Genomic DNA, 24,532 nt, shown 5'->3' on the forward strand with positions numbered 1-24,532 from the left:
CCAGAGGATAAAGATAACAAAAATGATAGCAGACCCCAACCTGGTATACCATAGTACAAATTAACAAACTCTTTATAAATAAAATACAGAGGGGTAAAGATCTGTCATTTTAGAATCATATATTAAGGAGGCAAATGACACTAAGCTTTTTATTTTTAGTTTTTAATTCAAGAATAACTAGTTGTAATATAATTCAAATGTCAAAAGTAATAAAATAACATATGTTCCAAAATTACCTTTTGTTATGGCTTTAAAAGTGTCTTTGTCCATGTTTCAGAGTGTATGAGTGTGCATGTGTGTGTTTGTGAGCATTAGTGGTTTCTAATATACCATATTTTAATGTCTGTGGTAAGCATTAAATCTTAAGAACAACTGGCATCCATTTCATGACAGACGTCTGGCTAAGGACCAAACTGAGATGTTACATGCTGCCTCTAATCACTGTGAAAAAAGCAAAGATTATACTCACTGCACAGCCATCATATAGTGCTTTGATGTAAGGGTTATTGTCATAGGACATCTCCTCATCATTTGATCCCAGGAATCGAAGTGCTTTGTCATAACTTCCTGATGACATGTCATACCAGGCTGCTGACTGATGACAGTTGTAGGTGAAATTTTGCCGAGCAGAGGCAGTGAGAAGTTTCAGAAATGTCATTTGCACCATATTAATGGAATTGCCTTCAACATCTAAATATGAAAGCTGGGAATAAAAGAATAAAAAGGCACATAAAAGACAGACTCTTTTCCTCCTTTGTGCTATAAAGAATAAAATTATTGTCGACGGTGAACTGTGATGCCAGAAGCATGGAGATGAATCACCAGATCCATTTTAACCTAATGAAAAAAAGTGTGCATTGAGGGTCTGAAGACCCAAAAACAGGATTTTATGAAATTGGGATTCTATCCCCACCAGAGTTGCTCTAACCACTGCTTATCTTTGAAAAAAATCACTTTGCCTCTTGGCTTTCGTTTCCTAATCAGTAAACATTTCAAAAAAAAAAAGCTTCAGTTCCCAAGAAATGTTTCATTCTGTTTGTGTATCTTTTAAAAAGCAGCGTGGTGGGCCGAGCCCGTGGCGCACTCGGTAGCGTGCTGCGCTAGCAGCGTGGCGACGCTTCCGCCGCGGGTTCGGATCCTATATAGGAATGACCGGTGCACTCCCTGGCTGAGCGCCGGTCACGAAAAAAAATAAAAAATAAAAATAAAAATAAAAAGCAGAGTGGTAAAATAGCAAAACAATGAAAACAGAGGAATCCCAGTGTAATGCAAAGTCTAACGGGTTTTATGTTGCGTGTTTTGTCTACTCCTTTCAAAAAGTTCATAATGTATCTACTTTATGCAAATCTTTAAACGCGTCCCTGAACTTTCCATTTTGAGGCCATTGTGTTCAAAGGTGTTTTTGGTCTAATTTTTGGCACAGGCATGCCTGTTTGTCTGGCCTTATATAATTTCATCATTATATCACCGGCACAAAGTGTACTGCCGGAGACAACACAAGTGAATATTTGTTGAGTCAGTACTTTTTTTGTACTTATAGCAGAAAAATAGTTTTAGTTGCAAATTATTAAAAACTGTCTTATAGCATCTTTATAAATTTTTATTGGGTATAATTTAAATATCCGGGTTCAGATGAAACACATAAACCTAAATCTAAAAAAAAAAAAAAAAAAAAAAATTGCGAAATTCACCCAAATAATAGATTAAGTCAATGTAAAGGCAGTTATCTGTGACTTTCATCTTTATAATTGATTTTACTATTCCTTATTGATTAGCAGCTCAGATAATGTGGATCAATGTAATGCTGGGGAAAATAATTGTTTGAGAAATGCAATTTAAGACAAAAACAAAACAAAACAACCACAAAAACAAGGCCACACACAGTGCTAAGTATGTATGATTTTTTTTTTTACATTATACACATATAAAAATGTAATGTGGATATTTAACACATTAACTTGACTGAAAAAAGAATTGTAAGTTAAATGTGGAACTTCACAACAGGTTGTTAATTAGTAAGGTAGGTTTGTATTGAAATGATAAGTATATAAATAGTCATCAATAGAAAATAATAGCTTTTCTTAAGAAACATTAAATGATTGAATAATTATCTGAATAAGTGGGAAACACTTTAATTTGAATAAATCTTAATTAAAACAGTTTTAACACGTGTATTTTTAAACAGCTTTTAAATATGAATTTAGTTTTGGCATCAAATAATAAAATATCTTTAGAAAATTATTAAAGCAAACTAATAATTCTATAAAAATATTTAAGTAAATTTGTGCTGTGATACAAATAAAGGATCAGTAAGTTCACTATATTTCCAAATGTAACAATCGGAAAAAATAACTGCACATTCCAAAAGTTCTTATTAAAATGAAGAACAAAGAATAAATCATGTGTCAAACACACAGAAAATGAAATAGTAGGCATCAAATACTAAATAGATATTGTATTCTCAATGTCTGATATTTCTACTATAATCCTTTATATGATGTCTATCTCAGATACTGAATAAACTGTATACTTTATTTGATCATATTTTTTCAGCAAATATAGTATATTTCCATTTACACTGATAAAAAATTTTAGACTGCTTTAAGATACCACAGCAGTCTAAGAAATAGTAGATGGAGCAGACTAGAGAACTCATGAAATTCTGCTTAGTATAATTTAGACTTTCACAGTCAGGGTCTAGAGATTTATAGCTTGAGCTTCATTTGTGGAGTTCTACATAAACCATTTCATGTGGAGGTAATAACATACCAGTTTTCCTCTCTTAAATTCACTAAACCAACTTCCTGGTTTCTCCTTTGGCCATGATGAAATTCTGACCTATTGCATAGGAACAGAAAAATTAGAAAGTACATGAAAATTATGAACAGTATTGCTTATGTACATACCAGTAATTTTCAGTAAGACCAAGAAGCTAAATAGCTTTCAAAATAATATCTACTCTGGATTATGCAAAATGAGATAAAGAGCAAAATTTGAGACCAATTTATAGAAGGATTAAGAATCTTCATAGAGGGTCGAGCCCGTGACGCACTCGGGAGAGTGCGGCGCTGGGAGCGCAGTGACGCTCCCGCCGCGGGTTCAGATCCCATATAGGAATGGCTGGTGCACTCACTGGCTGAGTGCCGGTCACGAAAAAGACAAAAATAAAAAAAAAAAAAAGAATCTTCATAGAATCTATCTCAAAGTCGAAATTGAATCATTTCCTTCCTCTTCTCTTTACTGGCTTAAAAAGGAAAGTGGGAAAACAACCTGGTGAAGGCATACTAAAAGCTGTAGAGGACATTGGTAGATCACTTAGGAAACACATACAAAGGAAACCTTCAAAATGCCAGTCGGCATCAGCCAGCAAGGGAGCTACCAATCGCAGTCCATAGCCAAGGCAGGCACTCTAAAAGTGTTTAGCCAGTAACTAAGAGGGCGTGTGGTGGGGTGTGAGGGGGTTGCTATGGAAAAGTCATCGGCAGGAAGCAAGCCTAATATTCCTTGCTGGGAAGAATATTTAGGATCTTTTATAGATCTATATTTATTGGTTTGCTTTGTAAAGTTCATCACAATATAAGGGTACCTAAATCCTCACCATAGGGCATTTCAGTCATCAGTGTAAGGATAGGCATTTCCCACTTTCCCACAGCTCTCTGGAGGCTATGAGAGCTTTATTATGCTTCACCACATGCCAAGCGGGGTTGGGAGAGAAGAGTTGCTTTGTCTCCCACCCCTACTACCTATTCTTTGCTCACAAACTTTTCTCCCAAAACAGTAGCCACACATAAAGCTATTTGCTTTGCCTTAAGGAGTTTCTGTGCCTCTAATGTCTACACCATTTACTAAGAAGAATGAGATTCATTACATGACTACAGAAAAAACCAAAATGTCCCCCTTATAAAATGTTTGGGGAATGTAAGTGTGCTGGTGAAAAATTTTTCTTTATATTTATGATTTGCACTTAGCTTTTAAGATAAAACTCAAGTAAGCTCATAATGTTAGGTGAAAATCAAGAAATCTGTTTACACAGACTAAATATTTAAAAATACGTAAGTGCAGAGAATACTCATTATACAAAAATTAATTCTTTATAAAATTGTATATTTCAAGCATAATATGCAGCTGTGAGTTCTACCACGTTGTAATTGGGCAGAAGAATATTGCACGCACTAAAATTTGAGATTCAGCTGTGCTGTGTCATGGGAAACCATAGAATTTTAGAGCGAGCAGGTGCATAAAGAAACATCTGGGTAAAAAATAAAGAAGAGAAGAATTTGTTCACTCTGTTCATCACTTTGGTGCCTTATTCATGTTTATGGAAATGAAAAGCTCTAATTACTCTGTAAGAAAAGCAGATTAATGAAAATATGACAGTATAATTTTTCTGTTTAGTTCAATGTTGCAAAAACATGGCAGGCACCGTCAACATTCACCACAAAAAGAGATTGGTACTTACTCCCTCAGATTTTTTGTCTGGATAAATGCAAGTCTCACCACCAGACGTGAAATTACAGTAAACTTTGAAGGAATCTCCTGAACAACCTTGGTTAGGATCAATCCAATATTCACCTAGAAGGTAGCAAAAGAAGACATCATATACAAATTCATTAATATTAAAACCGAATGCATTAGATGCAACATTTTATTAGAAAGAGGAATAAGGAAAAACGAAAATTCATAAATCTTTCCCCTTTTGTTCTTTTGGGCATACTGGGGCATATGTTTGAATAGCTATGATAATCAAAATCTGCTCTGATCAGGTCAGATAAAATATAGTGCTATGGGAGATCTGGGATAAGTCAGTAGTCGTGTCACCTGTCCTGGAAAACATTATCATAAGACCATTTTTACTCACAAGCAGACTTAGTGGCAGCAGAAAGCCATAAAATAAACTAAAATGCTTCTTCTAACCTAGTAACAACCCCAAATCTATACATCATGTACAATGAACAGAAAACCTGATAAGGCAATTTGGTGACACTGTCCTTCTGTCCTTTGACCCTTCCCTCTTCTTGTGATTGTAAATGCTAAGCTCTGCTGGCCCTCTTCAGAACATATTTCTCAGAGCGACCTGACTCTGCATCTCCCCGGTTGCAACAGTCATACTGGCACAATATATCTTTGCTGTATTTGGCCTCAGTTTCTTCTTAGGGCAACAGTTGTCTTTGTTTGGCTCCTCTGTTTTGTCTGCCTCAAGGCTTTACGAATGCCTCATACACTCTACCTGGAATATTCTTTTTTATTCTGAGCATGCCTATCCCTTTTTGGTTTCAGCTTAAATGTCATTTTCTCAAGGGTTAACATTCTATTTATCCATGTGAAATAAATTGCATGCACATTTGAATAGATATACTTGATCCCAAATCTCGTAAGTAATATTTACAACTTACGTAATCTGAGTATAATAATCAATATACTTTTTCCTGGTTTATTCATCTGTAACAATGGAGGTCATAGTCTCTACTTAGTCTTAGGAATCATACTTTTGTCTTTTTTTTAATAGCAAAAACCTTATAGTTAATGTACTCCATCTTTGAATGAGGTTCTAAGAAGAACTACTTTCCATTTTTAAATATAGTTTGTTATTATTGACATTATTAAAATGTTGCAGAATAAATTTTATCATGTGAATAACCATGACCATTAATTTGGTGTTATGTGAATAAAGATGGTAAATAGTGATAGTAACATAAGGATATTCTTTAAATAATTAACAATATGTTTTTTGATAACAAGAGTTACTGGCAGACAAAACTGATATATGTGTGATGATTACTTTGCTTCCTCCCTACAATTTTTCATGCTGCCATTTCATTTCAAATATTAATTTGAATTATATGAATCCACTAGTTATAAACTTTTCGTATTTTAAAGGCTCAAATTGCTTAGCTTAGTACCATAATTCTCAAAAATCCAATGCCAACCTGCTTTATCTTCCAGTACCTGTATATAAACAGGGGAATTGCTGTAACAGTCAATAGTTCTACTATTTGTCAGGCAACTTGAATATCTTATTTAACAAAAACACTTACACTTTTTCTAATTACACCATTAATACATTCACATCTGAAACAAATAGTAATTCTCAGGGAAAAAAAGAACACAAGAAAATAAAAATCATCCAAGATTTTACCAACCAGAGATAACAACTCTTAATCTTGATATTTCCTGTATGGTTTTTAGGAATATATAATTTTGAATTATATGAGAAGTGTCATTTTTATCTTGTTTATTCAGTTATATTGTCATTAAATATCCCTTGAAATAATATATTAATAGTTTTATTATTAAGATACCTTCAGTCAAAAAAGTGGTTTAGTATCCTGTGGATACAATGTTCAATTTATCTCTAATTTATTCATTTCTCATTTGGACTGCCCATCCCTAAATCCCCATCATCTAGATTAGTCCAACAATTTTTTTTTTTTTTTTTCTGACAGCTGGCCATTACAGGGATCAAACCCTTGACCTTGGTGTTATCACCAGCTTCTTAACCAGCTTCCTTTGATCCCATTTTGCTTCCTTTCAAATCACTTCAACTCATTCCTCAGTTTTCTCACTACTGTTCAGCCACAGTAACCTTCTTTCAGTTCCTGAAAACATGAAGACCTTGTCTTCAAAGCTTTGAAAATGTCTCGTGCCCTCTGCCAGGGGATCTTCTTTATTCTCAGCATGGCTGACTGTCTCGTTAAGGTTTCAGCTTAAATGTCATCTCTTCAAATACTAACATTCTACTTACCCAAAGTGGAAGAATCCCTTAATTATCTAAATATTCAGGGGTTGTTTTTTTTCTTTCATAGTATCTGTCAGAATGCACTATTATTCATATTTTGTCTCCACCATTAGCTGATAAATAGTTCAAGGGTATTATTCTCTCTATTCTTCTATGAATCTCTGTGTGAAGAACAGTGCCTAGCCATGCTAAATACATAAATACATATAATCAACTTTAATTAATTAGTACCTTAAATAATTAAAGAAGCTAGATATTATATAGAAACCACAGGGAACTACAGTCCACAGTGGGCTTACCATTCCCAAAATGTACAATATTTTTTTATTGACGGCTCAGGTTCTAGTTGATAACCAAAAACCTGCTCCGACTAGGTCAGCTAAATTATAGTGTCTTGGGAGATCTGGAATAACTTATTATCCAGTAGTCATGTCCACCTGTCCTGGAAAATGTTATCATAAGACCATTTTTATTTATAAGCAGACTTAGTGGCACCAGAAAGCCATAAAATAACCTAGAATGCTTCTTGTAAACCTTATGTAATCAGTAACAATCCCAAATGTATAAGTTCTGTACAACCAACAGAAAACCTGATAAGGTAATTAGGTGGAACTGTCCTCTCTCTCTCCTTTGACCCTTGCCCCTCCTTGTGATTATAAAATGCTAAGCTCTGCTGTCTCTCTTTGAAACACATTTCTCAGTGTGACCTGACTGTCTCCCTGGTTGCAATCATCATTTTGGTTCAATAAACCCTTGCTACTTGTATTTTGCTGCAGTTTCTTTTTAGGTCAACATAATTAATATGTTGTTTTATAACTGAGTATATGCTGCCATCTTTCACATTTGATTTTAGATTGTGTGTGATTACCTTATTCATCTAGGTCAGAAATGCAAGCATTACATCTTATAGTCATATTATATTCTCTGTATCTGAATGCCATATAAACTCAATAGGAATTTTCTGACAGGCCAAGTATATTCTGATTCAAGAGTAGATTGGTGCAGGCTCAAACTAAATCATCTAAATCCTTTGCTTAAATTATGCCAGTCACAAGTAACAATCTCCTTATAAATCACTTAACTATGCATACCTTTTTCAAATAAACGTATTATAAATTTGAAAACCCTGGCATCCAGTTTGTATAGGATCCCTAATAACTAACTGTATTTTAGTTTTAACAGAAGGTGCTTGACTAAGATAAGAAGATTTTATGACATTCTTCCTTTATGGAGGCTTTTTCTAAGTTACATCAAACTTTTCTATCTGCACTGTTATTTAGATTACAATTATAATATTCATTGTATGATTGGTAGTGCAAAGCAATATTTTCTCAGGAGTAAAAGGGGAGGCAGAATATTTCAGTATAAAGTCAGAGATAAAATCAGATGAAGATCTTCCCCTTGACAGTTTAGTATCATAAGTGTATGGGTTCAGTCAACCACCTTTGTATAACTGAAACTCTTTTCTTCTCAGAACAATAGGTATATAAAGGTTTTGTTAAAGAGTAGGTATAACAAATTATCCTGATTATTATTACTAAGAAAGCTATGCACAGTTGTTCTGGATATTTGTGGATCAATGAAAGGTAAATGTTTGGCCCAAGCTATCCCAATTCTTAAATATTGTTCACCAAATAATTGCTAAACTGATAGATCAAATATTCATCAGTTATGCTATTTAATAGTATCTACATTATTTATATTAATGTAAAGTACTAATCATATTCATCATATTCATATATTAATCATATTAATATAATCGTTAATGTAAAGTAAGTTAGGAAATTAGTAATAATTATATAGTAAAATGAAAAATATGAGGGTACTTCAAAAAGTTCATGGAAAGATTTGAATTCTTTCAAATCTATTTTTATACAAACTTTTTGAAGTACTTTCATATGTTTGCCTACATAGTACCTATTCTATGATAGTTATTACAAAGCAAAATACATTTGTATTAGCTATAACCATCCAAAAATAATCTTGTCATAATTTATGAAACCATATTTAACAGACAAGGATTTTTCAGAGCAGATCTTGGATTACACAGCATAAATGACTTTTTCTGTCTACAAGACAAGGATTAATAATTATTTACCTTAGTTATATTTAGAGACTATATTAAACATTAAACTGGAATTAATGAGCTGACAGTGCACCTCAGTAACTTAGAGGCTCAGTACGCTTGCTTCATCATGTATTATTAACATACCATCTGGGAAGTCAGGATGGCTGAGTTGCAGGTCTTTGCAAGTTCGGGCTGGGTTGGTCTGAGTACCCATTGGAAACTTCATATGCTCAATGTCTTGTTTCAAGGAATTGAGGGAACCAAAAATTTCCTCCATTCCATCCGAGTAATCAAGAATATTATCATCTGCATCTGCTTGCATACTTTCAGTATGTCTTCTTGTTTTTTTGGGAGACAAGATTGGTAAAGGCTGAATGACTTCACCAGGCGGACCCTGTATAGGAGATAAAGAGAGTATAATTATTTCATAAAGTAAAATATTCTGCAGATATTAGTTATTACTAGTTATGTTTTTGATTATAAGAAATTATAGTTGGGTTAGCTTTTCAGTAGCTACAAACAAAATGTATAACATATAATAAGTCCATAAACATATACATAAATAAACTTTGTAAGTTCTTTTAAAAAGAACATAGTGGATTTTACTTTTGTTCAGGTATGGTGAGGCCAGCAGATCAGGAGATGATGGCCATTAAAAGTTTATTACTCACAGTTCCCAAGGGGCAGAGAGGGACACATCACACACTGATAAAGCACCAGGGAGAGCACCTCAGAACACAGAGTTCAGTCATAAGCAGAGAGAGTTAGGGGAACTTTGAGAGAAACTTACTGTGTTTTCAAGGGAAGGAATGGGTAAGACAAGGTAATGAGGCTAAGCAGGTTTAGGATTGGCAAGTTTGAATAATTTCAATGGGCTCCAGGGCTATCCCTTATTGTCTGATGCCTGGCACTGAGGTGATCAGGACAGGAGAACAGTGTTCCTCAGTCTAAGAACCTGAAAAAGCAGGTACTTGGTGGTATGGACTCTGGATTGTATAGTTTACATGTGAAAGAAAATTCATTTGTTATCTCTAGGAATCTGCTAACCCTGGGAGGGGCAGTTCTTTCCTGGTCAGAAAAGGCTCCAAATTTCAAAGCATTAGATGTGGAAACTAGAAAATATGGTTAATACACAATATCGTGTTGACTGTCCTGGGTTCTTTGCCTTTCCAAGTACATTTTAGAATCAGTTTGTTGATATCCACAGAATAACTTTCTGGGATTTTATTGAAATTGAATTGAATCTACAGATCAATTTGGGAAGAAATGACATCTTGACAATATTGAGACCTCCTATTCATAAACATAGACTATTTCTCCATTTATTTAGATTTTCTTCAATTTCTTTCATCAGCATTTTATGGTTTTCCTCATTGCCCATTGCTGGTATATGGAAAAGCAATTAACTTTTGTATATTCACCTGTATCCTTTAACCTTGCTATAATCACTTATTTATACCAGGAGTATTGTTATGGTTGTTTTGTTTATGTTTTTTGTTTTTGTTAATTCTTTGAGGTTTTCTACATAAGCAATCACATCATCTGCAAAGACAGTTTTATTCTTTTCTTCGTCTGATGTTACACATTGAAGGAGAGGAACAAAGTTGGAGTACTGACACTACCCAACTTCAAGACTTACTATAGAGATACAATAAACAAGACAGTGTGGAATTGGTGAAAGATTAGACAAATATAATGAGGAATGGGCTATCAAGCTATGATGAGGCATTGACAAACCTTAAATGCATATTGGTAAATGAAAGTAGTAGTCTAAAAAGGCTATATTCTATATGATTCCAACTACATGATATTCTGGGGAAAAAAACAAAAAACAAAAAACCTGAAACAGTAAAAAATCAGGGGTTGCCAGTGGTTCAGGGGAGAAGGGGATAAAAAAAAAAGTGGAGTAGGGCATTTTTAGGGCAGTGAAACTATTCTGTAAAATACTACAATTGTGGATAGGTGACATTGTGCATTTGTGAAAACACCTAGAACTGTACAACACAAAGGGTTAAACCTTAATGCAAAATATGGACTTTGGTTAATAATAAAGCATCAATATTTGTTCAATAAATCTAAAAAATGCACTACAATAATTCAGGATGTTAATAATAATGGGAAAACTGTGTGCAAGGGTGGGGAAATACATGGAAACTGTATTTTCTGTGCAATTTTTCTGTAAAACTAAAGACACCCTAAAAAATAAAGCCTACTAAAGAAAAAGAAAGAAAGAGAGAGAGAGAGAGAGAGAGAGAGAGAGAAAGAAAGAAAGAAAGAAAGAAAGAAAGAAAGAAAGAAAGAAAGAAAGAAAGAAAGAAAGAAAGAAAGAAAGAAAGAAAGAAAGAAAGAAAAGAAAGAAGAAGTAGAAATATTGAGGAAGGTGCACAAATCGTGATTTCTGGCTCCTTATCTGTAAATTAATGTAGCACACATGTGTGAAGGTATATGTTATATCTGTTACTCCCTTATTTATTGATTAGTCCTCATTTATATGTCCTAACTCCACAATTACATTTTAAAGTCTCTGAGGATTAGAACAGCATTTTAAGGCTCTTGTGTCATCTAATGAGCTGTCCATTATACTTGATAGTAATTTATATCATGAAACATTAAACTTTAAAAAATACATACACATTAGCTCACTTCAAACATGTATAGCTTAAATCTTTGTAAATTAACAAACTTAAAATAAATGCAATCAGACTTGAATTTACATATACGTAAGAGTAGAGCTACACCCAATAGTTAATCTGCATTATTATGGGTTAATTGTGTCCCATGAAAATTCATATGTTGAAGTCCTATCCCCTAGTAACTCAGAGAGTGATCTTATTTGGAGAGAGGGTCACTGAAGGTACCATTAGTTAAATTAAGGTGAGTTCATGGGGGGGGGCCTAATCCAACATGATTGATAGCCTCAGAACTGGGGAAATTTGGACTCAGAGACACATGTAGAGGGAAGATGATTTGCAGAGACACAGGGAGAAGACAACCATCGACAAGCCAAGAAGAAAAGTCCAGAACAAGTCCTTCCCCCACAGCCGTCAGAAGGAACCAACACAGCTAACCCCTTGATCTAGGTCTTCTAGCTTCCAGAACTGTGAGACAATATATCTCGGTTGTTTAAGCCACTTTGTTATGGCAGCCCCAGCATACAAATGCACAAATAGCTGGAAACATTTTAGCTACAGAAAGGAGACTAAAATTTCTTTCACATGGATCTGTATTTTAATTCTATCACTTAATAGTTGTACAAAGCCTGGATAATGTCAGTATTAATAAATGGTAGCTATTATTATTGCTTTTATTACTATCGTTATATGTGCTAGGAAAAAATGCCAAGTATTTGGACTTTTGTCTTTATTCTTAGACTCAGGTATAAATGTATCTTTGTGACATATAATCAGCTGGTTTCATTAAAATGAGACATAAAAAGTATACGATTGTCTCGAAAAATTAATAAAAAGAAGGTTATTATAATATATGGTTAAGGTATCTTTATATTTAAAGAGCGAAATCAATTAAAAGATAAGTCTTGGCATGTAGACGATTACGTAATTGATATAGTTACCATTTCCTATAAAATCAGCACTTTTGACAGAATGTGCTTTCTTATCTGTCTTATAAATTCAGAGAAATCATTGGCAGTCTCTAGATGTGAATTATCAGAACATCACTCTTGTTAACATACACTTACCGGAGGCCCAGGAGGCCCGGGAAGACCACTGTCACCCTTCTGGCCAGCAGGCCCCTGTTTAAAAAGAAAAAGGGACAGGACATAAATAAAGAGCGAGGCAACTGAATAGGCTTCTTTGAAAAATTAAAATGTCAAAGGGAAAATTACTTACAGTAGAGCCTTTGTTACCCTTTGGGCCTTGAGGACCCTAGAAAATGCAAAGGCAAAAGCACAGATAAAAATATGGAGCATATGTGTTTCTTTGATATATTTGTAACTTAACTCTACCTTTCAAGATTCTTTTGCTTATACTTACTGGCAAGCCTGGAGGACCAGGTGGACCTATGGGACCAGCAGGACCTGAGATACCCTAGAGAGAGAATCATGCAATTTAAAGAGTTTCCTTCAGCTGTTCCATTTTCGTGTTTGGCATTAGTCATGTTTAGAGAATTTGAAAGTACTTAAAAATAGCCTAAACATTTTCAATGGTGAATCCAAGGAAGAACTTTTGCAAAATTGAATTTTTTTGCCCATTTTGCTGAAATGTCTATAATAAGCTTTTGTAATATACATATATGTGTATGTATGTATGTATGTGTGTGCGTGTATATATATCTCTATATTCCTGCAGCCTTCAGAATAAGATTACATGTGATGCGTGTTCAGTACATGTTTGTGAAAGTAACTACTGAATTATAATTCCTAGCTTAATCATATTTTTAATTTATATACTCTAAGGAACAATAAAAATCTCTTTTTAAAAACACCACTGACTTAAGCAGATTAAAATAAAGACTCTCAAAATTACTTCTCTGATCATGTTTAAAGAACGGTGTGCAAATGTGTGCTTGTGTGTGTTTGTGTGTGTGTGTGTGTGTGTGTGTGTGTGTGTATTACAAGAAAAGAGTAGGAAAAATGATCTATATTTTTACTCACCCCATCCCCCTTTGCTCCTGGAGATCCCTGAGTTCCAGGGAGTCCTCTGTCACCTTTTTCCCCTTGTTCTCCCGGAGGACCAATCAGGCCAATTAAACCAGGATGTCCCTTTGGAAGGCAGAGAAAAGAAATTTTAAATAATATCTAAATTACAGCATCATAAAATTCTAGTCATAGAATATTGGCAGGTTAACTTCATGATAAAAAACATTAAAATAACACTTTTGAATGGAATACAGGGTTAAGAAACCTCCCTCTTGTCACCTAAATGGATCATTTATTGCTTACATCAAGTGAGGTCTTTATTAAGAGCTGGGCTTTTTATGGAACAAAATGCTTTCTAAAAATACCACCTTCAGTGTTTCATTTCAACAGTTCCCTCAACTAAAAGACCAATAATGACCATATAAAATATTGGTGAAATAAACAATTGAAACATTATTTTTAAAACAATCTCATTTAATATAAAATGATTTCTATTCTTCAGATACTTTTCAGTCTTTAAAAAACATATGAAAATTTAAAAATAATCCAAACAATGCCATTCTAAACAAACATTTATATTCCCTATTTGGTTCAACTCAGCATAAATACTGATAGATCAAATTACTCTTTGAAAGATATTTCTGATTTAAAATTTTATTTCCATGTTTAAAAACATAAAAACAGGCATTTTGCTATTTCATCTGTTTATTTTGAATAGTTATTTTAGCATAACTATATGCTTTCTTCATACTGTTCCTAAAAGGGACCATTGAGAAAACATAACACTGAATTCTGGTAGTTTTTCTATTACTTCATATATTTTCTCTTTTCTAAATACATCTAGGAAGATGAGGATTGAAAGCTTTTTCCACAGCTAGAACGACAAAGATATTGTTTGAAATTTCCTTTTGACTAATTTTAATTTTCAAAAGTACTTGCCTCTGCTATCAGTATATCAAAACTGTAATAACATACTCTTTTATTCTCACCTTCTCACCCTTGGAGCCAGGGTCACCTTTGAGACCAGGTAAGCCAGGAGGTCCCTAAATAATAGGACAAAATAATTATAGGTACAGTAGGTATGAGGAAGAGAGTCACATTACTAGTCACAGAGCTAGTTTAGATTTGGAAATATAAAGTTCAAAAACAGGCAATGATCAGTGTTAATTTATTTTTCAGTATTCTCAATTTATTTTTCAGGGTTCTTAATATTCTCAACCATAATATTAAACCATAATATTGATAATTTTGATTAAATAAATGTGAAATATGACATAGTTTATATGGCTTTTCTTTGAGAAGAAAGTGTGAATTTTTAAATACACTGATTTTAGCAGGGACTTCCAAATTACACATACATTCAGTCAGATATTTCTATGCTAAACTCAAATTCCAAAAGCTACAATATTCTCAATACATTTTTTTAAAAAATAACAAACTTTTGATAGTCAATTGATCTTTGATTACCATAGGAAAAAAATTAAACATAGATTTTAATGCACTGTTCTGTTTGTATTTAAATAACTATGTTTGTATGTCTCAGACTTGTGTGATATTCTACAGAACAAGGAGATGACTTCTATATATACTAACTTGAAACTGGGGCTCTGTAATTCTGCTAGGCTATGGCCAATTTTCTGAATTCTGATCTTAATTCTTATTTTTTTTCTTTTGAAAATAGATGTCTTTCACTATATTTCCTGGAAAGAGATGGTACACTAAGAATATCTAATAATCTCAATAACACCTTGCATATATAAGATGCCACATAGTCTACAGAACTATCTTAATAATATATCTTTAATATTCACAACAATCCTGATGAAGTAGCTATTTGTGTCCTTTTTACTTTGTGAGAAACTATGTTACTTAACTTTCAAGTACCAAAGCTAGGATTCCAACTCAGGACTACAGTTCTAAGTGCAAAATTCTTTTACCTTATGATATTGGACTCCTTAGAGTGATGAGATTTACCAAGGAGAAGATACTGCTACCTACTCAGGTAGGTAAACCAAAAAATATTCCAAGAGAACAGTAAGGCAATTTAGAAAACTAGTAAAGAAGGCAAGTCTCTGAGGAAGTGGATTGATTTAGACTCTAAAAAGTTTTGAGGGGGAAAATCTACGGAGAAGACAAGAGAGTGAGAGATGGCACCATTCATCGTGTGATTTGGCTGGCAGGGATTTGGAAAGAAAAAGAAATACCAGTTTCTTGAATCTTGCATGTAAAATCCCTACTCATGAGACAGAAATGGCTTAGCAAATTATCACATGGAGGCATTTGATTTCCACTGTATAATTATTTCAGAACCTACAACATTTGATGATTTTTTTTTTCTTAGTAATTTACTGCCACCAGAATTCTTGAAAATCAAGGATGCCAGAAAGATCAAAGGCATTGACCCCTTGAAAGACTGTAGGGACTTCTCCATTGATTTGGTTTCTAGGTCACAGAACCAAGAGGACTGGTATAAGCTATTCCTGTTACAGATTCTCAAAAATTTTTAAGACTTAATGGGGCTTTAGAAATGACCAATTGTGATACCATTCCTGTTTTTAACAAAGAAACAGATGTCCAGAAACATTAATTTGCAAGATCACAAAACTTGCCAATGGAAAAAGCAAGGACTTGACCCCAAATCTTATGACTTGACCCAATGTTCTTTCCACAAAAAATATTTTCTTCTTTTATCACCTTACAAAATATGAACATGAAAAGGTGAGGGCTTTTTTGTTTTGTTTTGTTTTGATTAGTTAATTGGAGTTCACTCCAGGCTGCTCATTGGCGTTTTGCACAAAATTTCATAAGTTTTTAAAATTCTTGTAATAGTTAGGGGTGTTAATCTTTTACTAATTACACTCCCAGGATGGTAATTTTAGCTGTACTTTCTAAATTTAATTTTATATCTAAATTATTTATAAATTTAAGAATAAATTTCTTTTTTTCATATAAATATACCTCTACTCGAATAATTTAAACTTTCTATAGTCCTAGTCTATAACACATATTCATTTATGTTGTTATATTTTTATGAAAATTATGGCATGATTTAGTAACTGACCCTCAATCCTGCCCTCTCACCCATGGAAATATTAATATTGAAGACTTTTAAAAAACTTCTTTGTCTACAAATTGGTATACTCCAACTTTGATGGTCACACAAAATAAGGTTCTTGTTCTGAAATTAGGACAAATAAAACTATGAAGGCAACAGGAGCTGTCAGAAGAGTGATGACACTAAGATGATTTATATGAATGTGGCTCAGGAAATTAGGGCCAAGACCGTTTAGATAGGTTGCTACGGCCTATCTACCTAACAAGTAAGGTACCAAACAACAAAGACAAACTATTCATATGGTTTTTCTATGAGTTTGAATTTTGTTTGAGTGAAGTGAATTATTTGAACTATAATTTCAACATTTTTTTAATTATGGCATTTAGAAAGCAAATTGTTTTAACTATCACCAGGCTACATCATGAGTCATCACTATCGTATCTTCCGCTAGGCCACCATGAGTAATTTTTTCACTTTAGAGAGTTGATTCTTCAGTGTCAAAGAGCACATTATATCCCAGTCCAAAATTTTTGTGAATTTAAAGTATTAAGAGCTATGGATCTGATCCAAGCAGTGTGATGTAGTATGAAAAGTATGGGTTTGCAATAAGATAGACATAGCATAGAAGCGAGTCTTTTGTAGTAGCAATTTGTTTTGTTTTATTTTATTGGTTAGGGGATCCTAACTGCTGACTTGGTGTTGTCAGCACCATGCTCACACAATGAGCTAACCGGCCATCCATATTTGGGATCTGAACCTGTGGCCTTGGTGTTATCAGCACCACGGAGTGAGCCACGGGCCGGCCCTTGTAGTAGCAATTTCAATCAGCTAAAGAAAGAGAGCTTTGATTTTCTCATCTGTAAGCTGAGGACTGCAATTCCTATTTCATGGGGCTGTTGCAAGAATGAGTAGATGATCCCTTCCTATTCTTTAGTTTCTAAAGACTACTCCTTGAAATGAAATTCTGAATATAGGGGAGAGTAAGAATAGTGTCAATATAAATTAGCCCTTGTGTAACAATAGTATTTTGGGCTTTTATTAGATATATTTGTATTTGTTTCAATTCATGAATGAATTTAAAATTATCTAATAACTGATATGGACAATTTCCCTCATCATTTTATTAATAATAGACAAAAAGTATTTTCATAAGAATGTGCAGTTTTAAGTATGGATATGTCTAACAATATTCTCCTGATAAGGACAAAAGTTATTAGTCCTCAGACATAAACTTATGTAAATTTAGTTAGATTCTTTTTTGTCTACAAATAAACAATCATGTTGCTTTGTTAAACCTAAAACAGATAAAAAGGAGACAATAAAGAAATTAGCAAATTCACATTTAAATATATCTTAAGAGTGGATTTTAACACTAGACTCTCATCTAGTTTAGAATCCCTATGGCAGTGGATCTCAAAGTGTGGTCCTTTGACAAGCAGCACTGGCATCATCTGTGAATTTGCTAGAAAGCATAGGCTTAAGCCTCACCCAGATCAACTGAAACAGAAATTGTGGGTAAGCCCAGAAAGCTGTTTCATAGATCTGATGCTCATGAAGTTTTAAGAAAAATGGCTCTGTGATACCAGGTCCCAAATCCTGTTAAATCAATATGCAAACCAGAGCAGCATAAAGGATCATGTTTATGTTGAAATAAAAACATTACCTATTTCTTCCTAGTAGTTTAATAATTTTATAACTGAAGTAATGTATTTCGCATCTACTTTTTCTGGTTTCATCACAAATGTCTGGTGACTCATAAATTTAGAAAAGACAGTAATGTTGCCCAATATCATATTTTTGAAGAAATAATATAAATAAGTAATGGAAATAATCAAATAATTTTTAAGATCATGTCACTATCCAGGTAGATGTCAAAGATTCTGTATGTTAAAATAAGGTGGCATAAAAGTGCATTGGAAAATAGTTCTAATAAAAATGTTAATTGTGTTAAAAGACCAAGTACTTGTAGCAGTAGCAGAAACCATTTAAGAATACTGACTAAATTTGAGATATGTAAGTTAAAAATCTCTAGATTAAAATTCTCTATATTACAATTATGAAACTATTTCAAGAGGACAGACTTTTTTCATTGTTTAGTTCTCTTTTTTTATTCAAAATTTCTCAGCAAGTTATATATTTACAAAAATTTTGATATAAGTGGGAGAACTGATAGAGATGTTGCTTGCTGGGCGTCAATATTTCAATCACTGTTTTACTCGAAGAGTTACAAGTCTACATCTTATCAGTTGGATTATCTTGGATCTATCAGTTATTATCTCAGAGCTTATTTTATAAAGAGTATTCCAAAAATAATAACTGATATAGTGTTGTGATAATGAAAGAAAAACCAGGCTTACAAAAAACTGCATAAATGGTAAAGCATAACACAAATGTTAAATACTGTTACTAGTTTTATATATGCTACAGACGGATACCTATCACCTTTCTCATCCCAGTCTAATAGTAAAAGCTAATGTGGCAAAAAAGGAAGAAATCCTAGTAATTATAATTGTTCAAGCTTGGGCCGAGCCCGTGGCGCACTCGGGAGAGTGTGGCGCTGGGAGCGCGGCGACGCTCCCGCTGCGGGTTCGGATCCTATATAGGAATGGCCAGTGCACTCACTGGCTGAGTGCCGGTCACGAAAAAGACAAACAAACAAACAAACAAACAAAAATAATAATTGTTCAAGCTTAATGAGAAATATACTAGAAACTATTTGTGTTTTAAATGCATTTTAATCCTTTCTATAAGTATCATTCATAAAGGAGTTAGAGGTAATAAGTAATCCCTCTAAACTATCTCTCATGAAATTACAAACTATATCTCAAAATAAATTTGCCAAGTAAAATAAGTTTCTTATTTTCATCACATGGAAATAAGAATTGGTAACGTTGTGATGTTGAGAGTAGTTATAAATAATCCTCTGAACTTGGAACAGATCAAAAACACCAACTTTGTATATAAAAATGTTATTCCAAGTATACATATTTTCTGTTTCCTCTTTATGATATTGTAAATTGAAAGTCTTTAGGGAAATACATAATTATTAAGTAATAAAGTGAAAAGGAAAACAGGGACAATACATTCTTAAGTGTATAGAATACACAATCAAGCATTTCCCCCTGCTTTAAGTAATATTTGTTTTGATCTTCACCTCAGAACTCTAACGCACTGAAGTTTAAAGAAACTTCATATCCTGCACTTTAATTAGGAGACAAAAATGTAAAATAATGTTTAATTTGGTGAAAAGTAAATGCTTTGTTATTTAAACTTATTTAATCACTATGAAATACTACACATCTCAACCCAGTTTACAGATTGATCAAATGCATAATTAAAGAAAAAAATCAAACTGTAATTCAGCAACCCATTCTACCTTTTATTCAGGCTTTTGTGGTTTGAAAAATAATGCTATCAGATATTTTATTTATTACTGTGGAAAAAAAGGAATGTATAACAATACTAAGGTAAACTTCTCCAAAGATAAATACTGAATAATTTTAAGAACCTATTTGCTTCAGTGTAGCTGAAACATTATTCAGTATTTGGAAAAACAGGTTCATAAAAGAAAAGAATATGAAACAAGACAAAATAAAAGCTTAAAATATAAACAGATGTAATTCTGCCTGCCAAAAATCATATAAATATTAGTTTTACCAATTATTAAATCTTGTTAATTTTTACCTTGTAGCACAGGGCAGAATTTAGGGATCTTTACTCTTCTCTTTAAAACACTCAGTCTAATTCCCATTTAATATTTGTTGACTACTCAAGAAACCAGCAGTTCCACTTTCAAAAACTCTAATAGAATGCTTTATACAGGCCCATCATTGTCCTTAGCTTTCCATTAGTTCCCACATGTGTTACTTACCTTTCCTCAGTTCCATCTGGTGATTCTGTGTGTGTGTGTGTGTGTGTGTGTGTGTGTGTGTGTGTGTGTGTGTGTGTGTGTGTGTGTGTATGTCGAATTTATGCATATACCAAATTTAAACTGATTTTTACTATGAGAAATACCTAACTTTTAAAGTAAAAAATAAATACCGTACCATATATGAACTCTAGTAGAGCTGATAACAGACAGTAGAAAGACACCAAGCAAAAAACACTTTTAGAGTTTTAAAATATATGTTTGTTTCACTCTATCCCAAAGAATTTCGCCTCTAGGTGGTTCCTATAAAATTGTTAAACTGTTATCTACCTGGATGCTCTGTTAGGTAGACATCAATTGTAACATTAGGTAGCTGCCCCTCCAGAAAGATGAAAGCAGGCGAGTTGTACTTATTGAACAGCTGTTATACCAGCTGAGGAAAATGGGAATGTCTTAGTAGTTTTGACTGACCAGTGCAATGCTGGTCAGGAAGTTACAGGCAGCTTCTGGAAGTAGAAAAGTGACCCAATTGGTAGTTGTGGAACTCTAGTGATAAGAAAACTGAAGCCTGCATAGACTTGGATGTGGGTGTGAATATATTCACAAAGAGAAAAAAACACATTACAGAGAAAGTATTATTCATATAAATTTCACATGGATTAATTGCAGAGGGTAATGCAAACTTGTATCAGTTTTCAAATCTCTGTTAGCCTCACCTCCCACATCACTTCCACACTTAAGCTTCTCTTTTCCTTCTTTAATAATCAGGAGATGACATTTAAATATCCTATTCTGAGCATGCCTAGCATCCTCTGCTTGACTCTATTACAGGACTTACACCATGTTCTAACTACTGCACTTGTCCATCTCTTCCATTTGCTTTAACAGCCAACAACTTGCAAACAGGTTAACTGATGATACACGTGCACAATTATGTCAAATTTAGTTAGTTTTCACTAAGAATATAAAATTGATTGTTTTTCAAAATATTTATCATTATTTCATTCATTTAATAATTCTGTATTCAGTGCTGCTAGTGTCAGTTAATGGTCTACATACATGCTTTACAAGTAAGAACCCATGGGTTAGAAGATATTAATATTCCAGAATAATTCATTTAAACTTTATAACATCTCATGGGATAAATGCTATAAATATTTCCAGTTTACAAATAAAGAACCTAAATCTAAAAAATAAAAAAAATTTAAAAGAGCGACTTTCCTAAAGTTATGGAGCAAGTAAGCAGTAGTGCTGGTTTTTGAATCCAGTTTGGCTCTAGAGTCAAGTACATTAACCAATAACCACGATAAGCTACTTCTCACTGATTAAAAATTTACCTTCTAAAACAAATCTTTCTTAGCTGAGTGGATAAGCTCATTAATTTGCCATAAATAGCATTCTGAAGATAATTTTTTCCACCCTCACCTTATGAGGACCAAGTAATATTTTCACTGAGATTAGATATAACAGTCAAGACTAACTGAAGCTATGAAAAAGCAACATTATATTCATGTTGCAAGTACTCTCCAATGAAACAAGCAGCCAGAGTATGGACTGCTTACCATTTCCCTTTGCTTAAAAGGGCTTGAGTTGTTCAGTCCTCCTGTGCTGTAAACTCACTTGTACTTATGAGTCAGCAATACAAACTTTTGCAAGCTGCAATCAGATGGTATGTCTGATGGTTTTATTTTTAATATTAGCTAAAGGAAATCTCCAGTGTAGTACTTTTTATTTCATCTGCAGAAAGGTCAAAATACTTATTGGAAAATCTGAAATAACAAAAAAAATCTCTGGCAAATTTTAAGGTGTCCTTAAGACACAAAATGTTTTTTTCCAAGCTCTGACTCTGTGCAGTTAGGAGTTTACCATATGTAAAGACAATATTCCCTAAAAAGTGGTGCAGACATGGAGCCCATCTTGCTTCAACCAGGGCCCTGTTTCCATGCAGATGAGATAAAGTTCATAGCTGATGATCTCCTGATTGAAATCTTATAAAAATTCAATAACTTTTAACCAGTTAATACATAAATGATCTTTAACTTCTAGCTTAAAAGAAATCTCTTCAACACTTATGAAATACTTGGTAGGTGTGCTAAATAAAGGAAATTGTTGTGCCATCTTTATTAAAAGGAAGAGCCAAAATTCATTCTGAATAATTAGGATTGTGAATCCTAGTTTGGATGGCTTTCTGAGTATGTATATATCTGAGATAATTAATATAAGCATGCTAAAAGGCATTTGCATAAAGCTTAAATTACCATATGCAGTTGACTATTTTAACCAATATGCATCACACTTGTAGAGTGCTATATGTATGGTTTGTTGTTTTGATTGATCCATTTATACATAACTATTTTTGGACAATGAATTTTAAATATTGTTAGCGTTAAACAGAATCTGTTTATAAAGCAAACAAAATAGCTAGAAGCAATGATTTTACAAGGCAAGTCTTTTATTCTCACTTTTTGCCCAGATTTTGTAGCAAGTATAGCCTTGGATTCTATAATAAATTCCATCTATAAATAGTACGTTGGTCAACTAAATCCTTTATTGTTTCTCAAGCATGTTGTTTGCACATAGAGTTTATGATAGTAATCAAGCTTCAGTACTGTAACAATCATATCTTTCTTCACTATTGGGATTTAGTGTTTTATATTACACCCTGCATGACTCATGAAGAGAACAATTTATTTTGTCAAAAAAATCACTGTGTGCCTGTGCCAACATTACTCTTTTAAATGAAGTGCCAAGAAACTAAGTGTAATTGCATGCATTTTAGGGAACTGTATATACTAGGAAAAGGACTGCCTGGACCATTAGTGGCATTTTATTTAGAATGGAAATCATTTTTTTCATCCAAAGGGTATAAGTAATGAAAGATCTTGTGATCAAGTGGCATATTTTCCATATACTTATCAGTTAAGACTATTTTTCGCTTTTTAAAGTCTCAGTAATATATTTCCTTTCATATCGTACAAAATATAAACCAAATTATAAGCTAAATTTTCAGAGATTCTAGCTTATAATAATTTGTTTTGGTAATTCTCTCTTTTTAAATAATGGAAAAGATGCTACTCACCATAGGACCGGGTGGTCCATCTTGGCCTGCAGCTCCAGGGAGACCTTGTTCTCCCTACAGAAAATAAAAATGATTGATTTTTTTATTTAAAAAGTATACATTTGTTTTTCTTTTTTAAAATTTTGGAAATACAAAAAGGAAAAAATCATCCAACACCTATGAATTCCACCAAATGGAGAAGATCTACAAATAGTGCAAGCAATTTTTCTGTCCTTTTACTGTGTGTGTAAACACACACATAGTATATCATAAACACACGTGCATATATACGTGTATATATATGGATGCATACGTGTATGTGTAAAATTTTTACGACATTGAGATCTTAGGGTTTGGTTTTTTATTCTGCCTTTATAAGTTATAATTTCACCATGACTTATTAAATAAATGACATTTTAAAATTTTAAGAGTCTCTGACTTTACTGCATAATATTTACTGAATTCCCATAAAAACATCTGCACAACTTATGAAATAATGCTGATGTAAACATTTCATTTATAGTTTTTTTTATAAATAAAATGCTGTTCTCAAATAGCATCTTTTAGCACAGATGCTCACCACAGGGCCAGGGATGCCCCGAAGACCTTCTGGACCAGGCTTTCCGGCTGGTCCTTGAGGACCGACTGGGCCAGTTTTTCCAGGAGGACCTTCAGCACCTGCTTCTCCCTGTTAGAAAGTAAAATATGTGAACACGTTACTAATGAGAAAAGATATTTTAACTATTTATTAAATGTACTGAAATAAATGTTCAATGTATGTATGAGATTTTCCAACCTAATACCTATTAATATATATTTTACCTTAGCACCTTTTTCCCCTTGTCTTCCCTCTGAACCTGCAGCTCCAGGAGGACCCTATGAACATAAAATTTCATTTAGTATGTATCACATACAAGTAATGTAACTGAGAACTTATTTGCAAATGCTTAATTTAATTTTTAACAAACGCTAATAAATTGTGATAGCTATCAGTATTTGTTTTAAAACACAATGAGGAAAAGCAAAACCCTTTTTATGTACAAACTTCCACTTAGAATATTAAAAATAAAGCACAGATTGAGATAATTACAACACACCAGCATAAAGAAACTGTAAAAATAAAGTTTTTAAATAAATGCTGATGAACTAA

At 33.2% G+C, this 24,532-nt stretch overlaps 1 protein-coding gene across 3 annotated transcripts in view; it reads right to left on the minus strand.

Annotated features, from left to right (window-relative positions):
- The window catches only part of COL11A1 (collagen type XI alpha 1 chain), a 213,685-nt gene that overhangs the window by 856 nt on the left and 188,297 nt on the right, over positions 1 to 24,532 (minus strand). For all 3 annotated transcript variants that reach the window (XM_063104117.1, XM_063104115.1, XM_063104116.1), the window contains 12 exons: positions 24,205 to 24,258; positions 23,963 to 24,070; positions 23,404 to 23,457; positions 14,391 to 14,444; positions 13,417 to 13,524; positions 12,797 to 12,850; positions 12,653 to 12,688; positions 12,502 to 12,555; positions 8,949 to 9,198; positions 4,460 to 4,572; positions 2,770 to 2,838; positions 470 to 703 (listed from right to left, as the gene is read on the minus strand). In XM_063104117.1, coding sequence (XP_062960187.1) covers positions 470 to 703; positions 2,770 to 2,838; positions 4,460 to 4,572; positions 8,949 to 9,198; positions 12,502 to 12,555; positions 12,653 to 12,688; positions 12,797 to 12,850; positions 13,417 to 13,524; positions 14,391 to 14,444; positions 23,404 to 23,457; positions 23,963 to 24,070; positions 24,205 to 24,258 — 1,188 coding nt within the window. The remainder of the gene's footprint in view (positions 1 to 469; positions 704 to 2,769; positions 2,839 to 4,459; positions 4,573 to 8,948; positions 9,199 to 12,501; positions 12,556 to 12,652; positions 12,689 to 12,796; positions 12,851 to 13,416; positions 13,525 to 14,390; positions 14,445 to 23,403; positions 23,458 to 23,962; positions 24,071 to 24,204; positions 24,259 to 24,532) is intronic.

Source organism: Cynocephalus volans, chromosome 8, assembly GCF_027409185.1.
Source record: "Cynocephalus volans isolate mCynVol1 chromosome 8, mCynVol1.pri, whole genome shotgun sequence".
NCBI classification, from domain to species: Eukaryota; Metazoa; Chordata; class Mammalia; order Dermoptera; family Cynocephalidae; genus Cynocephalus; species Cynocephalus volans.